We start from the raw sequence: 18,680 nt of genomic DNA on the forward strand, positions 1-18,680 counted from the left end.
ACCATAGCCATAATATTATTACAACAACATCATAGCCTTATCCCAACTTAGTGGGGTTGGCTACATGGATCCTAGAAGAGACAGTAGAATAATAATAAAGAAGTAAAGTGAGGGGGGGGCATACAACATCGACACAAACTCTAAGGCATCGACCCTTCGTAGCTACGTTGAACATGGCCATACCACCTCAAACGACTTTCTCTAAGTTTATCATGTATCGGAGCTACTCCTAACCCAGCTCTAATAATATTAATGATTTCAATCAAAACATACTAATCGATGGGAAGTGTTTACATACATATAGACTCTTCAATTTCCTAAATCAATTCATAAAAGGTATCCAAATCACTCTCACACTGATTTAACAAAATAGACTAAAAACATAACTCTTAGACAGCTATTAAGTATCACTATTTAACTCAAAACTCTCTTAACTACTAGTCTCTTGTACTGACTTCACCACCACCTTGTGGGCTCATAAGTCATAATTTAGGGCCAGTAGGGCTAGTGCAATACATAACCCAAAATTAATCAGCCCAAAGCCCATACAACCCATCCAAGACACAAAATAAGGTCCTCCTAGGCCCAATCAGGCAGTCTTAACTGCATCAGTGCCTGGAGCTAAGCATCCCCAACAAACATTTTCTTCGTGGTTGCCTAGCCATGAGAAAACCACCAATCAGTGAAGACAACTTTGAAACCACCCTTGCCTTCTCTACAAAAATTGCCAAATGCAGTTTTAGTCCTTATCTCTTGGAGTAGTTCTTGGCTTCTTGCTGCTCCAAATATAAAGAAGAAAGACAACAGCACATCACAATGAATAAACAAATGAACTGCTGTCCTCTTTTCTGATATAATACATATATTAGCAAAATGAATCCCTTAAGCTTCAAAGAACATCCAGTATCAACACCTCATTCAAAGTAGGTAACCTAGCGAGAAACTTTTGCTATTCTGATCCCTCAAATGTTGCCAACGAAACTACAGCCCTCAAGAACTTGCTCAATGATGCACTGACAAAGGAATGTGCGGTTGAGGTCTAACTCTACTACCTTCCTGATCAAACTGAATGAGGGCACCATATATGCGTCTCAAGAATTTGGATTATTACCAACAACCAAATGCTAAAGGCCTAAAACTATTTTCCTTGTTTCTTCTATAAATAATTTGAGGACATTTTTCATCCTTCAGAGGGTCCTGATAACCGTCATGACTCATGACAATTAGTGAATTGCTATCTAGGTCATGCAGGTGGGTGCAAGTGATAAGAGGATCCCACTGCCCCACACTCTCTTCACAAGTCAAATTTCTATCAAGATGAGCATGCTAAATGAGTCAGAAGTTCGCCTAAGGTTGTGAAAAACTATAAAAATTGAGATTGACCTCCATTGTATCATATTATTACATATTGGAGTCCTTGCATGTTTGTAATTGTTAAGCAGTACCGTGAGTTGGAGTCTCATAGTCATTTTTAAGTCGTGAGAGAGAGGTGTTTGATGTTGAGTTACTGTCTTGCTTTAAGTCATTGAGTCATTGTTATTTACTTTGTCTTTGTCTGTAATTAGACTCTTAGTGGGTTTCCTACTCTTGGTAGGTTTCCTAAATATAGAATATGTTGTAGGACTAGACCAAGATAGGCAAGAATTCCCTTGTTCTTCATCGTTTTTACTCCTTTTCTTCTCTTCTTCTTCTCCCTTCTATCATAGGTACTGCTTTTCAGGTTCACATACTGTTACATAGTATCATAGCTTCTCTAAATCAGTATCAACCACTCCTTTTTCTGTTTTGAAAAACCTTTAGGAGTTTTCTTCTTGTGGGTTGCAGCACCCTATGCTGCTGTATATTCTAAGAAACCCTAGTTGAGAAAAACATGAAAAACTAGGGGTTCATTTTATGGCATATTGTTGTTTTCATCTACCTACTGGTTGCATCTTGCGTGGATCCTCTACAACATGAATCTAGACTGAAGGCATTGATTAACATCACGAATATGGAGTACATTACGAGCAGATTTCATCTCTCAAGGGTTCTACACTTGCGGCTCACATAATCTGCAATTTTGTTGTCTGTTTTCAATCTGGTGGATGCCCTTTTTTGGGGCTTTTTTTGACAAAAGTGATGTTGTCCCTTTTGAGTATCCAATCATCAGATCCTCCCAATACTTTAGGGCATTATTACCCACCCTGGTAAGGTCCTTCGACCTTAACTTAAGGCTGATCCAAGCCTCCGATTCTTTATGGTGAGAAATCTCCTCAAATATGAGTTTTATTTATCTCAGATTCTGGTTTTTAATTTTCATCTCTTATCCTGCCGTCGGATCATTGCTACATTGTGGGGGTTTTTATGTGCTGTTGACATACTATATCTGACCAGAATGTAAACCCCATCGATATTGTTGACTTTGACCTCTATTGAACTGCTATTTCTGGCCCGAATTGGTTGTTTTATTGGTGTTAGTGCTACTGACCATTCCTCTTTACATACTATTGACCTTTGGAGTTTGGACTGCTGTGACTATTCTTGTGTGTTTCTTTCATTGAGATATCATTTCTAGATACTCTTTTATATACATAATGGGGGATTCAAAACCTCCAGTGGACTCGCTCAATGTCCATATTACTTCTGTCAAGCTTAATGGTGCATCCAGCTATCTTCTCTGGGCATAGGCAATCAGAGTTCATATCACTGCCAAACGGAAGATGGACTATCTAACTATGCCACCACCTGCTACAACTTCTACTGAGTATAAGGAATGGATGACGGAAAATGCCACGGTACTTTGTTGGTTGTGGAACAGTATACAGTTTTCTGTGGCCGCCAACATAATGTTTCATGCCACATCCAACGGTGTCTGAGATGATCTCAATGAAAGCTATTCTCAAGATAAGAATATGTCCAGGGCATATGATTTATATGAGAAATTCTTCTCCTTTAAACAGAATGGAAAATCTGTTGGCGACTACTACAGTTCTCTAAAAGGCATGTGGGAGGAACTTAATGTGCACCAACCTCTTTCAACTGATATTGAAGTTCTCAAATCTCAACATGCTGAATTCCTGGTTGCTAATTTTGTTTGGATTAGATTTTGATCTTCAGCCTGTCAAAAGCCAAATCCTTGCAGGAGAGAAGATTCCATCCATGAATGAGGCGTTTTGTTGGATCTAACATATTGTGTCTCCCTCCACCAAATCTGAAATGACCTCTTCAAGAATAATTCAGCTCTTGTTTCAAATAGTGGAGGTCATGGCCGTGGTGTTGGGTTTCTTGGTAGACGCCGAGGCCGTAGTGGTATTCATGGCAAGGATAGTCACCGGATCAAAGCATGCTTCAGTGTACTTACTATGGAAAGCAGAATCATACTATTGATACATGTTGGGCAAAGCATGGTAAACCCGAGTGGGCTCAGCAACCTTGCTTCTACATCAAGATGTAGTCAACATGTCTCCATTACAAGATGAATTAAATCAGTTACTCAAGCGTATTTAACAAATTGAAACATTTGCATCTACATCTACTGTTACTATTGCTCACTTTGGTATTGACGCTTTCTTGCCTCTTCTTCCTCCACACCATGGGTCGTTGACTCTAGGGCCACCACTCATGACTGGTAAGTCTACTCTCATGTATTTTCCTCCCTTCAGAAGATTAATCACCCTTTTAGAGTCATACTTGTTGATGACTCCTCTACTCAGCTGTTTGCTTCTGGTTGTCGTCTCTTTACATTATCTTCCTATCTTAAACTCTGATCTTCATGTTCCAAATTTACCTTAAATCTTTTCTCCGTTAGTCAACTGACATTTTGTTCTAATCATGGCATGATACATCAAAGTATTCATATTTCGTACTCATACTCCCCAGTAGAATGGTGCTGCTGAGCGGAAAACCGGCATTTGAAGTCGCTCGCTCATTAATGTTACATATGCATGTTCCCAAATTTTACTGGAGTGATGCTCTTAACTGCTTTCTATTTGATAAATCGCATGCCATCTACTGTCCTTGACTACCAATCTCCCTTTTTTGTGGTCTTTCCCAATTTTCTCTGTTTGGTTTACCACCACGGGTGTTTGGTTGTACACGCTTTGTTCACAACCTTTGCCCTGATCTTGACAAATTATCTCTGCGTGCTACTAAGTATGTGTTTCTCGGGTATGCTCACACTCAAAAAGGTTACCAGTTTTAAGATCCTATCACGTGTCAGCAACTTGTCAGTGTTAATGTTACATTTTTTAAACTACATCATATTTTTTTGCTGAGAGTCATACGTTGGATAATGATCTTCTTAGTCTTCCACCTATTCCTACTCCTATTCCTCTTACTGACTCTACTAATACTTCACCTCCTAAGCAATTGCAGATTTGCAGGTATACACAAGTTTTAAAATATCAGTATCAGGTATCGTATCGAAAGGGTGATTTTAAGAGATGTAATGTATCGTATCGAAGAGACACAAGATATGCTAGATACGTATGGAAATGGTCAAGAAACATATGGAGAGGCTTGAATATATGCAAAATACAAATTTGAAGCATAAAACAATATAAATAAGTAATATGTAAAATATTTCATGTATAAAAAGGAGAATAAAGTATGACGAGACAAGTACATTCAATTGATTATATATACAGAATGAGGTTTCTTACATGTACTAATACCGAATTTTTTATAGGTATTGTATCGGTACCTTAAAGATATGATACATATCGATTAGTTTTAGCGGATATGGAAGGATATTTAAATCCTCGGATATACAAGCATCATCTGAGCATCAACTACAACAGTCCCTGTTGATCCTCTGTTACTGCCCTCTACTTCATCCGAACCTTTGCCTAGGGATTCTTCCTTTGCTGACTTGTCAGTCCATCTTGTCCTCAGAAATCTAATATTGCTTATGCTATTTCTATATTTGTTACAGTTTCTCATCTTCCACCTTGACTTCACAACTTTGCTTTGTCCTTATGTACTATGTTTGTATCTTCTAAGTACCAAGAAGCATTGTCGCATCTTGATTGGAAGAATGTTATGGATGTAGAAATGGACGCCTTGTTGGATCGTCAGACATGGTCTCTTACTAACTTAACCCAGGGAAGGAGCTTATGTAGTGCCATTGGGTGTACACTGTTCAGTATCTCCCAGATGGTTCCATTGAGCCTCTGCCATCTAAAATCTCGCTTGGTTGCCAAAGGATACACTAAGACTTATGGAGTCAACTACTTTGAGACCTTTTCTCTGATGGCCCGTCTTAACTCTGTTCGTGTTCTTATATCCTTGGTTGTTAATCTTGACTGGCCTCTATTGAAACTCGATATAAAAAATGCTTTTCTTTATGGTGATCTTAAAGAGGTGTATAAGGAGCAACCCCTTGGGTATGTTGCTTAGGGGGAGAGCGCATCAAAGGTTTGCCACCTTCATAAGGCTATTTATGGGTTGAAACAGTCCCCTCATGCTTAGCTTGCCAAATTCAGTAAGGTCATTGGTGATTACGGGTTCACGAAGTGCTTTTATGATCATTCTATATTTTTTCGTCAACATGGGTCCATGGTGGTTTTTTGGTTGTGTATGTTGTTGACATCCTTATTCCTGGTAATGACTCTTCTAAGATTGACGGTGTCAAGGCATATTTGCATCAACATATTCAGATGAAAGATTTGGGAATGCTTAGATATTTCTTGGGGATAGAAGTTGTTCGTAATAGACATGGTCTCTTAACTTAACCCAGGGAAGGAGCTTATATAGTGCCATTGGGTGTACACTGTCCGTATCTCCCAGATGGTTCCGTTGAGTGCCTGCCATCTAAAATCTCGCTTGGTTGCCAGAGGAGACTTATGGAGGCAACTACTTTGAGACCTTTTCCCCGGTGGCCCGTCTTAACTCTGTTCGTGTTCTTATATCCTTGGTTGTTAATCTTGACTGGCCTCTATTGAAACTCAATATAAAAATTGCTTTTCTTTATGGTGATCTTGAAGAGGTGTATAAGGAGCAACCCCTTGGGTATGTTGCTTTGGGGGAGAGTGCATCAAAGGTTTACCACCTTTATAAGGCTATTTATGGGTTGAAACAGTCCCCTCATACTTGGCTTGACAAATTCAGTAAGGTCATTGGTGATTATGAGTTCACGAAGTACTTTTATGATCATTCTATATTTTTTCGTCAACATGGGTCCATGGTGGTTTTTTGGTTGTTTATGTGGTTGATATCATTATTCCTGGTAATGACTCTTCTAGGATTGACGGTGTCAAGGCATATTTGCATCAACATATTCAGATGAAAGATTTGGGAATGCTTAGATATTTCTTGGGGATAGAAATTGTTCGTAATACAAAGAATATTAGTCTATCTCAGAGAAAGTATGTGCTTGATCTTCTATCTGAGACTGGGATGTCAGGCTCTAAGATTGTGGATACTCCTATGGATCCTCATCTGAAGCTTGGAGCGTTGGAGTGTGTGATTAAAAGTTTGAGAATAAACATCAGTATAGGCGGCTGGTAGTAAAACTTATCTACCAAACCATTACTCAAGCAGATATTTCATTTGTAGTTGGTGTTGTTAGTTAGTTCATGTAAAATCCTAAGCAGGCTCACTGGGATGTTGCATGTCGCATTTTGAGGTATCTTAAAGGTGCTCCCGGGAAAGGTTTTGTTTATTGGCGACATGGTCATACTAAAATTATGGGTTACTCTAATGATGACTGGGTAATTTATATTGCCAGTAATTTCCATATGTGGAGGTCGGTTGCCACTTTGTGAGGAATGTTGTTATGCAGAAACTGATCTCTACTCCATTGGTCAACTCAGGCAATCAACTTGGTGATATGTTCATTAAGGGGCTGTTTAAGGCTTTAAGCCCGCTTTTCTTAGTGGTTGATCCACGCTAGGTGTGGGAGATATATGTATATCCAGCATGAGGAGGAGTGTTAAGCGGTACCATGAGGGGAGTGGGGAGTCTCATAGTCATTGTTAAATCATGAAAGAGAGGTGTTTGATATTTTGATGTTGAGTTATTGTCTTTCTTTAAGTCATCGAGTCATTGTTATTTACTTTATCTTTGTTTTTGTTTGTAATTAGACTCTTAGTAGGTTTGGTGGTGGAACAATGAGGTCTAAGCAGCCATTAAGACTAAGAAAGATTGTTTTAAGACTTGGCAAAGGACTAAAGAAACAAAGGATAAAAAGAGGTATATTGATGCCAGAATCGAAGCTAGGAAGATTGTGGGGATGGTTAGGGCGAAGAAATATGAAGATCTTTATATCAACCTAAACACTAAAGAAGGAGGAAAAGCTATATATAAGATAGCTAAGATGAGAGAAAGGAAGGGTAGAGATTTCGATCAGGTGAGGTGTATAAAGGGTGATGATGGAAGAGTGTTGGTAAGGGATGAAGACATCGTGAAGAGATGGGATGAGTATATCTGTGACCTACTAAATGGTGATAGAGTTAAATCTTCAATGGATCGATTCTAATGAGATATCAAAGGGTTAACAGCTAAGCGAAAGGGAAGAAGAAGAAGAGAAGAGAGATTGGGAGAGAATTGATTATGTGTGTTGAGAATCACTCAACACACATAATAACTTCATTAATAAACTTTCGGAAATTACAAAAGCTTCCCTAGGGAGGAAAGAAGAAATAAAAAGAAAGAGTAAATAACAACCAAGTCATGTCTTATAATAAGACAATGACAGAACTACCCTTACACACATAACTCTAATAGATAGGTCGAGTAGAAATGACATAGATGATAACATTAATCAACAAGACACCTCACGCCATGGATATGTATGAAAGGTTAATGAGGCAGAAGGTAAAGAAGCCTTAAGAAAGATGAAAGCAGGCAAAACACCAGGCCCAAATGAGATTCCAACAAAAGTGTGAAAAGCCCTAGGAGGTTGTGGGGTTTATTGGTTAACCAATCTGTTTAACAGGAGTATGAACACAAGGAAGATGTCAGATGAATGGAGGAGAAGCATTGTACTCCCAATCTAGAAAAATAAAGGTGATATCCAAAACTACAATAACTATAGAAGCATAAAGCTAATGAATAATACTATGAAACTTTGGGAGAAGGTTATTGAAGCCTATTTGAGAAGAGAGACTCATACCTCGGGGAACCAATTTGGCATTATGCCAGGTAGATCCACGACAGAAGTTACTACCTAATGAGGAGGCTCATGGAAAGATATAGAGATAGCAAGAAGGATCTCCATATGGTCTTTATTGACCTGGAAAAAGCCTACGACTGTGTCCCTAGAGATTTATCTGGCATGTCCTAGTTAAGAGAAGGGTATCGAGCAAATATGTGGAAGTAATTAAAGATATGTATGAAGGAGTGATGACTAGCGTGAGATTTGTGGTAGATCAGGGCAAGGAATTTCCAATTACGATAGGGTTACATCAGGGATCAGCCTTAAGCCCTTATCTTTTTGTGCTTATCATGGACGACCTAACAAAAAGCATCCAAGACAAGGTCCCATGGTGTATGCTCTTCGCTGATGATATCGTTTTAGTGGATGAGACAAAAGCAAAGATCAATGCTAAACTAGAGTTATGGAGATCAACCTTGGAAACAAGAGGTTTTAAGATCAGTAGAACGAAGATGGAATATATGACGTATAATTTTAGTCACACTAGGATGGATATTGACATGGTGCGAATTAGGGAAATAGAGATACCGCGAAGTGAGTAGTTTAGATATTTGGGATCAATCATAAATAAAGAATGTGACATAGAGGATGATGTTTCACAGAGAATTAAAGTGGGATGGATGAAGTGGAGAGGTGCATCCGGAGTGTTGTGTGACCAACGTATTCCTTTAAAGCTTAAACGAAAGTTCTATAAGACTGTCGTACGTCCTGCTATGATGTATGGGGCAGCATGTTGGACAGTTAAGAAGTGTCATATTGGGAAGATGTGTGTAGTAGGGATGAAGGTGTTGAGATGGATGTGTGGAAAAGCTAGGAAGGATAAAGTAAGGAATGAGCATTATTAGAGCTGACTTGGGAATTGCCCCGATCAATGACAAGCTCCGAGAGAGCCGTTTGTGGTGGTATGGTCATGTTCAATAGAAGTCTAGGGACGCCCCAGTAAGGAGGGCTGATATGATTCTGAATCTCTGATTGAAAGAGCTAAAAAAGCTAGGGGAAGGCCTAAAATGACCATAGGAGAAGTTGTGAGGAGGACATGCATAGTCTAGGTCTTGTACCAAGTATGATCTCGGATAAAACCTATTGGAGGGCAAGGATCCATGTAGCAGGCCCCATTTAGCTGAGATTCTCCGGACTTTTTGGGCTGTGCCTCTTTCCTCTAACTCTCATCTTTCATCTATTATCTATTATCCTTTTTTCTTGTATTTTCCAATTTTTCATTTGTCATTTTCCAGTTTTCATTTCTCATCTCTCCCCCCCCCCCCCCAAAAAAAACTCTCCATTCCCCCTTTTTTTGTGTGGACCTCAATTTTCACTACTTTGTTTTGTTGGATCAATGCAGCCTACCCTATTCAGTTGGGATAAGGCTGAGTTTGTTGTTGTTGTAGGTTTCCTACTCTTGGTACTTTTCCTAAATATAATATATGTTGTGGGACTAGACCATAATAGGCAAGATTCTGGTTCCTATCGGGCACTAGAATTCCCTTCTTCTTCATCTTTTTCTCTCTTTTCTCCTTTCTCTTCTTCTCTTCTTCTCTTCTTCTCCCTTCTATTGCAAGTACTGTTTTCAGGTTCTCATACTGTTACAGTAATTTTGAACAATTTTCATACTCATGGCCATCATAGTCCACCACAGGGCAAGAAATCCAGACCTTGTGAATAAGGATTTGAAAGAAAATTTTGCATTTAAACTGACTAATTTTTTGAAATAAAATCACCATTATTATTAGAACTGTAAATAGACAAATTCTGCATACTCATAAAATAGGAAAAGAAATAATTGCAACCGTGAACTACATCCATCGAATTATCACTCTATTTAAGCACAAAATGGTACCCTAGTTGTTCAATATCTATATAAATTGAGGTTACAGAGAATACAAATTGCACCTGTCTTTGTCAGCAAGAGGGGTATTCCTTGACAACAATGCATTGTCTAATGGAAGGCCAAGCCCATCCAAAAGAACTTCAAGTCCACCAATACTCCTAAAATGATTTTGACCACGTGGATTTTCAAATAGTGCTGACTGAAGAGTTCTCAAAGTCAAATACTGAAGAGAGATATCAGTCCATTGCTCTTTCATATTCAATCTTCTGATGACACGCAACAGCTCTGGAATAAAACAGTAAACTTCTGTGAATAAATGGAAGAACACAAATTTTACATGTACTAATAGATTTGGATCGGAACATCTTGTTGCAAATACTACATGATGCTGAGAAACCATTTTTTTTTAAGATCTCCAAAGAAAAAAAATTCATTCTTAAAATAACCAAAAGGGGGGGGGGGGGGGTTGGCTAAGTAGCCCCTGCCTAATGACACTCAAAAATAGAAACTAGATATAATCTTCAAGTCTTCAAAAGAATCTTCTAAATTTTTTTAAGTCTTCAAATCTCCTTGTGGGACCCACTTGGATGACTTAATTGTTGCAGCCGAAATATCCAGCCTGTGGTTCCCATCAGTTCAACTTATTAGCTTTAGAAGAATGACAAAATTGCCCTTCACTTAAGGACTGGAATAACTAATACTTAAAAGACTAATCTGCCCCCACAATCTTCTAGTAATATTCACACGAAGGGGATGTGACACTGTTCACGTGAACAGTGTTTTGGCCTCCTCTTCTTCAGGTTTTGATCTACACCAATAGCCCTTACAGACTTACCCATATTTTAATGAAACTGCATAAAACAGAATTAAACTACGCTTTAAACACTTCCAGCCAATAGTTTGCTATGGAGGTAGTTTACCGCTACTCAAACTTTGAATAAAATAAGAAAAAGCAACTTAAACAAGCCGGGAGTCATAGATTCCTAACTCCTAATACAGCCCAACAAAAACACTTTAATAACAATTATACATAAATAATTGGGACTCTAATTGGGTGAACCATATCTGGTCCACAGAACCAGAATTGAACCGGAAAATGGTTCAAAACTGAACCAAACGGAATCGCAGATCATTCTGGCCTGTTTCCTTCTCTTGCCTCCACTGGAGTAGCACGGATTCTGCATCACTGGGTCAAAAGTTAATTTTTCTAACACCGTACCATGGAACGAGAACTCAGTCGAAACCAACCAAAACCACCGCGATATCTCGGTTTCACAAGAAACCAAGACAAGTTAATGTGGGAGTTTAAAAAGTATAGGGTTTCAGTCGAAACCAGTTGACCAACCCAACCCGGCAATTAAAAATGACAAGAAGTTCAATCAAAACAGTGTCTCAGTGGTTACGACACAGGGAGTGGGAGTTTGGCACAAAGGTGTGGATTTCTTCGAGAGGTTTCTTTGTTTGGTGCATCTACAAGCTACATCAACTCTCTCAATCCAGTGTTTGAACCTCTCTTCTCAAAGGTAATAGTGTTTTCTACCCAAAAATCAAATTTTTTGTACAACACTGTTAACACATGGTATAATTTGTTGAAATTTATAGGTTAGCACCACGGGTCCGATCTACGACTCTACGGAGTTGGATTTTTTTTTTTTTTCTTTTTTTTGGTAGGCCAATTTTTTTTTTATTTTCTGATTTATAAAAACCATTTTCATACAACATATTTTTGAAAAAAAAAATATGATTTATATATGATGGATGGACACCAATTTAATATATATTAGACATTGTCGGATCAACATCATCTGCTGGCTATAGACCTTATGGTGGATATGCTGGTGGACCATCCTTCAAGAGCACCGGTTCATTTGGATATGGGAGTGTTCATGATACATCTGCTGCTACATATGGATATGAGCATGGGTCAGGTGTTGGGTCATCCTTTGTTGACAGTATCTTCGAGTATCCATCGCAACCATGTGTATCAGCTCCAACTTCTTACAATCTCGGTGAGCCTTCCCTAGGTTGGGATATCTTATACAAGTTGATGATGGGGCTTATAGATGGGCAGTTATGGACTATCAGAACAATTGGGCCCAAAACATGTCATGTGATACATATGTGGTACATTCAGAGGAATGGCCCTGAAATATTCAATGGTACGCATCTCGTGGATTGGACCCACCAAGAAACTCCGTATGGAATTGAGAAAGGAGCACCATAATGTTTTATTTTGATAACATGTATTATTCAGTGTTCTTATACTTTAACTTTATGTGAACTAAGTATTTATAATACCAGGTTTAGTGTATCCTTCAGCATACACTAGTAAACTTGGGTCAATAACCACAAGTACCATTTTGAGTTTTTTTTATTTTTTTGTGAAAATAGTTCATGCATTGTGTTTACAATGTCAAAAATAAGCTGTGTACAAAAAATCAGACCTAAAAAACCATTTCTGGGCCTCGATACCACAGTCTCCAGTTGGCTGGGAAAAAGTACCTGGTTTCAACCAGTTTCGACCATATCTCGGTTTCAAGCTGGTCAAAACCAGGGATTTAGAACCTTGCACCATACTAACTAAGACATTCAGTATATCTATATCATGATAGAGAAGCTGCAATGTACATAAGGGGCACAGTATTAACATGCTATTTTAAAGCTCAAAACAGTTTTTGATATTGAGCTCTATCAAGGGAACCAACCTATAGAGCTTAGAACATCTCTGTCAAATCTAAACACTAGTCCCATACTACCATGCAAATAAAGGATTTGGCAAAAGGCTCTTTATTTTTTCCTTTTTAGTTTCGACATAAGAATTGAAATATTATCTACTAACAGAAGATAATATTTCAACAGAAGATATAAGGAATAAATACAACAAGCCAGAAACAGAGAGAAGAAAGAGCAAGAGGATAATAAAGCCACCCACAAAATGTGGACACCCTGATAAAACAAGAGAGGATTAAACACATTTTCCCCACTACCCAGAAAACAACAGGGAAAGAAAGGGAGAAAAGAAAAAAGTTTACGATGGGGGTTTCTCCCAACTCCTTACAATGGTTTCCAACGAAGTAAGGGAAAACAAAACAATAACAAAATACAAATGACCATTATCCAGAGTTAGAAGTGAAGAGTCTAATTTACACATGAATTGTTAGTGTTTTTTTGGGTGAATAATAAATTCATTACCAAAGGAAAGAAGAACAACAGCCCTCAAATAGGAGGGAAAAAGAAGAAAAACAAAACAGGAAGCAACAGCCAAAAGACTCAAACAGAAGAGCCCACAGCTAGGAGGGAAATAGAGGGAAGACCCCAGGAAACAACAATGAGCCTGTTCCTTGGGGTGTCCTTACAAGAGGAGGGAGCAACCGAACTGAGTTTGGTTTTAATTTCAAAGGAGATGAAGTTCCAAATCTGATTTAGAGTTCGGGATTTGGTCGTCCATTTCCGTGAATTTCGCTCCATCCAAATATGATTGATCGTAGTGCAAAAAGCCATCTTTCCGACCACATCACAAAGAGAAGAACCTCCAAAAGTCATATCAACCCAAAGCCACTCTCTATCAAAAGGAAGAATCCGGCGATTTCTTGGCCAGCATTTAGCAAGAATACCTTTCCAGATGGAACGAGAGAAGGGGCAGTCAAAAAAAAGATGATTGAAATCCTCGACCCCGTTCCAACATAGACAACAAGAAGGGGGGGCAGTGATATGCCGATGCCGAAGGAAGGACTACGTTGGAAGGCAGTTAGAGAAGACTCGCCAAACCGTGAAGCAGTGCCGGGGAATATGATGTTTGAACCAAACAAGCTTCCTCTAGGGAACAAGAGGTTGACGCGTCCGAATGAGATCCCAAGCAGCTTTGGAGCTGAAAGAAGCCAAAGTATTTGGCAGCCACGTCACATAGTCACCCCTAAGCAAGGGTCTTCTTTGAATAGTGGGCAAAAGGTTCCAGATAGTAGTAAGCTCAGGGTTAGAGGAAGGTGGGGGGGCCCAGCCATTAGCATCAATGATATCAGCCACCAAAGCATTTCTAGGTAACCCAGAGCCATAGATAGTTCTTGAGGTGACTTGATGAAGGAGAATTCCCATAGGGTGCCACTGATCTAGCCACAAGGAAGTGGAGTTTCCATCACCAATGAGAGAGTGAATAGATCCGAGGACAAGGGGGCGAGAAGCCAGAATACTGCGCCAAACCCAAGAAGCATCCGAGGAGATGGAGACTATCCAAATGGAATCCGATCGGAGCAGCCCCGAATAAATCCAATCCATCCAAATACTTTTCTTTCTAGAAGCAATCTTCCAAATCAACTTGATGATGCCAGCTGAATTCACTTCCTAGATCCTTTTAATACCCAAACCACCTTCCGCTAGAGGAAGACAAATTGAGGCCCAACTAGTTGGACGGAGAAATCTTGAGGAATCAGAGCCTTTCCAGAGAAAAGAAGACATAAGAGATTCCAGGGATTTGATGGAGTGAGGCAGTCCATATATTCTAGACCAGAAGATATAGGAAGCTTGTAACACAGACTTGATGAGAACCACGCGATCCACATAAGAGAGAAGCTTGCCTTTCCACAGTTGAAGACGTTTCCAGATAAGATCCAACATGGGAGTACAATGATGGGCCGATAATCTGGCAGGAATTAATGGGAGGCTTAAATATTTAATTGGAAGTTGGCCAAGAGGAAAACCACAAATAGCCTTCAAAGAGGCTTTGTCTAGCTCAGAGACCCCGGCCAAGAAGAGAAGGGACTTAGAAGGGTTGATCTGGAGGCCCGAAAGGTCTTGGAAGTGCTACAAGCAGTGCATAATGAACTCAAAGGAACTAATAGAAGCCTTGGAGAAAATCATGAGGTCATCCGCAAACGCTAGGTGAGACAGCTTGAGGGCTTTGCATTTAGGAATGGGGGTAATGAGCTGCTGGTCGGTACATAATTGGATCTCCCAGGATAGAATTTCCATAGCCAAGGTGAAGATATAAGGGGAGAGAGGGCACCCTTAACGAACACCCACTGTAGAAGCAAAATAACCAGCCGGGCTGCCATTAACAAGCACTAAAAATCTCGGAGCAGAAATATAGCAATAGATCCAGTGGACAAAAGCCGGAGGAAAGCCCATCTTGGTCAGCACCTTATCAATGAAGTCCCATCTCAAAGAATCAAAAGCTTTATAGATGTCAATCTTCATAAGAGCAGCTGAGGAATGGTTCTTTCTTTCAAAGCCTCTAACAATCTCATGGCACAGAAGGATATTATCCGAGATGTTCCTACCGGGGATGAAGGCAGACTGATTTTCACTAACAAGGAGATCCACCACAGTCTTGAGCCTGAAAGCCAGGATTTTGGCAATGAACTTGTAAATCAGATTGCATAGGGCAATGGGCCTCAAATCCGACATAGCTGAAGCTCCCTCCTTCTTTGGAATGAGACAGAGAAAAGTATGGTTCACCCCTTTGATTTGGCTTGGATTGAAGAAAAAGCTTCGAATAGCTTTAATGAAATCATCCTTAATGATATTCCAAGAGGCTAAGAAGAATCCCATACTGAACCCATCTGGCCCAGGAGCCCTGTTCAGCTTGAGAGAGTGAATGGCAGTAGTGATTTCCTCCTCCAAAGGAATGGCACCAAGGGACTGAATAAGCTCAGTAGGAACAAATTTATTGAGTAAGGTATTGGGAATAGGATCAGCATCACCCCGGGGGCCATTAAAAAGATCCTTAAAGTAGGTCACAGCCATGTCTTTGATGTCTTTCACAGTAGTAACAGGAGAACCATCAGGGGCAGCCAACTGCAATATGGAATTGAAGTTGGTTCTAGATTTCAAAGATCTGTGGAAGTAGGCTGAGTTAGAGTCCCCTAGCTCCAGCCATTTAATCCTAGCCTTCTGCCTTAAGAAACTTTCCTCTTGAGAGAGAAGCACAGATAGGTCGAGGGAGGCAACCTTTTCATCGGCAGCAAGTTGACAATTCAGGATATCCAATTGAATTTGCAGCTGAATGGTAGAGAGCTTATCCTTGCAATCCTGGACCTGCTGGGATATATTACCAAAAGTATTGGTGTTCCAATCTTTGAGAGCAGCTCTCACATTCCTGAGCTTCCTAGCAAAAGCAATAAGGGGGGAAGAAAATGCTTGGACAGGCTTGTCCTTGACTGTTGCAAGAAAAGTGGGGTAAGAGGACCACATGTCAAAGTATTTGAAAGGTTTAGGACCAAAGGAGTTGTAAGGCTGTATAGATAGGGAAATAGGACTATGGTAAAAAATTCTGGGGGTGTCAAAGGTAGCAAAGGAAGAGGGGAAGGAAGCAAGCCAATTATCATTGACAACAACTCGATCAAGCTTACAATCAATACCGTAGCTCCCAGCCCTTTTATTGCTCCAAGAGAATGTAGGACCAGTCCAGCGAAGATCATCCATGCCCAAGTCATCAATGCAGTCATTGAAAGCAGCCATAGAATCGATATCCAAAGAATCACCTCCCTGTTTTTCATTCCCGAATCTGATCACATTGAAATCTCCACCAATACCCCAAGGGGAAGGCCCAATAAAGCTAGCAATACTGCAGAGATCATCCCATAAAGATAACCTCTGTAAAGGGCAATTAGAAGCATATACAGCAGTGAAAAAGAAAGTGAAATGGTTGAGGCAGTCCGAGAAACTTAAATGGAGATACCGGGCCGAAGAGGAGATCAAGGAAACCTTAATTTTAGAAGAATCCCATGAAATCCAGATACGGCCATCAGGGTGATGGTTATAATTGGATAAGAAAGACCAACCCGGAGCAATCGAGCTCAAAATTTTGGCAGCATTGGACTCTTTAACATGGGTTTCCAACAAGCAACAGAAGGTGGAATGGTGAAGCTGGATACGGGCTCTAACAGCAGCTTGTTTGCTCAGGGAATTGAGACCCCGAGTGTTCCACACTACTCCGAGATTCATTTGGGCAAGGAAGGAGGTTGCAACTGACTCCCCAGAATCTGGGACATAACACTTTGAGACGAGGAGGAGCTCCGGTAACACTAGGAGTCTTATTGGATACCTCAGTTTCCCCATCCAAAAGACCCGACCCAGGTGGTTCAGAAGGACTTAATGGGTCAAAAGCAATGACCACAGGTGTTGACGACTTCTTGGATTTTTTTTTCTTACGGGTTTTTGTTTTTTTTTGTGGAGGGCTTTTTAGGGATTTGGGTCACAAGGGATAGAGATGGGGAAGAAAGCAAAGTAGCTGAGGGCCCCACAGAAGGAACAGCCAGGGTAGAAATATCGGGAGAAGAAATGTGAGAGGGAGTCGCAAGGTCTTTTGCAAAGAGGAAATAGCGAGATCACTCGCAGAAGCTGTGACCAGGTCTTTCGCAGAAGAAGAAACAGCAAGATCAGTCACCGAAGCTATCACAGGTTCCAGCGGGAGAGCAGGGGACAGAGAAGGAGAAGCCGTCAACAACGCCTGAGAAACAGAGGCTTGGTCACCAGTTGTGTCAGGCAGATCTTCAGTCAGCGGCAATGCCATGAGCAATCGGCTACGAGGAGCAGCAGAGTCTAGGGACTTCTCGATGCAAGTATCAAGATCAGACTCCAAAAGTCCATCGTCAGATAAAGTAGCAAACAGATTTTGCCCAATGGATAAAGCAGGGTTACCCAAGATACTGTCTTGGGGAACAGCCGGAGCACGGCTAAGAGGCCGGCGGCGAACTCTGGACCTAGCTCTGCCTCTGGATTGGGAAACAAACCTTGATGGAGCTTCAGAGGGCGAAATGTGATTCTCGAGTAGAGGAACAGGCGCCGAAGGAGAGCAGAGAACAGAATCATGCCCAAACTTATTGCAAATCAGGCATTGAGGAGGCTTCCACTCATAATGGACTTCCTGTTCAAAAGAGAAATCTTCCCCTTCATTCACAGTGATGAAAGAAGGCAAAGGTTCATCAGCAGGCACTTCCACGCAGATAAGAGCAAAAGCCAATCGTAACTTCCGCATTTTGCACACATCAGAGAACAATGGCTTCCCCAACACAGAGCCCACAGTGCTGAGACCATCGGCGTACCAATAGTGGAGAGGAAGTCCCGGAAGAGAGACCCAGAGAGGGATGGTCGAGAGATCGACCCTGCGGAACTGCAGATGACGGTGCCTCTGTCGGAGAAAAATGGGTTTCTTCCCAACTTGCCAAGGGCCACCTTCGAGCACTCGATTCTTATCGAGATCATCCGAGAACTTGAAGATGAAGAAGCCATTATCAAGGAGGTGAGTGTCGAGAGTGCCATTGATTCTCTATTGTTTAGTAAGGGACACTTTGACAATGTGAAAAGGAGGTCTGGAGCCCAGAAAGTGGCCAACTAGACAGGATTCCCAGAGTTGTGCTTCGACATCGAGAGTATCAAAGGAGCAGACGGCTAACTTAGTAGTCCCAATGACAGATGGAGCAACAAAATGAAGGGGGAGACCAGCGGACAAGAAGGAGGGGTAGTGGGAGGAATTGAAGAGAGTGTTCCATTTGGGTTGGCCGGAAGAGAGAGGGGAGAGAGGGATGGCAGAGCCGGTAGGAGAACCAGGTGGAGGGGCTGGTGGAGAGGAGGGAGGCATCATTCCTTGAATTGTTAGTATTAAGTGTGCCGGTTATATGGATTCTCCGTTAGCTGGTTTTATGGGGATATAATTGTAATGTTCTTTCTTACTTAAATGCAAAGTACACTAATGTCCAGTCTTTAAGTCTAGTCTTTAGTTGT

At 40.7% G+C, this 18,680-nt stretch overlaps 1 protein-coding gene across 2 annotated transcripts in view; it reads right to left on the reverse strand.

The window, feature by feature from the left end:
- The window catches only part of LOC122660599 (BEACH domain-containing protein B-like), a 146,960-nt gene that overhangs the window by 80,007 nt on the left and 48,273 nt on the right, over positions 1-18,680 (reverse strand). For both annotated transcript variants that reach the window (XM_043855976.1, XM_043855977.1), the window contains one exon: positions 10,025-10,247. In XM_043855976.1, coding sequence (XP_043711911.1) covers positions 10,025-10,247 — 223 coding nt within the window. The remainder of the gene's footprint in view (positions 1-10,024; positions 10,248-18,680) is intronic.

Source organism: Telopea speciosissima, chromosome 4, assembly GCF_018873765.1.
Source record: "Telopea speciosissima isolate NSW1024214 ecotype Mountain lineage chromosome 4, Tspe_v1, whole genome shotgun sequence".
NCBI classification, from domain to species: Eukaryota; Viridiplantae; Streptophyta; class Magnoliopsida; order Proteales; family Proteaceae; genus Telopea; species Telopea speciosissima.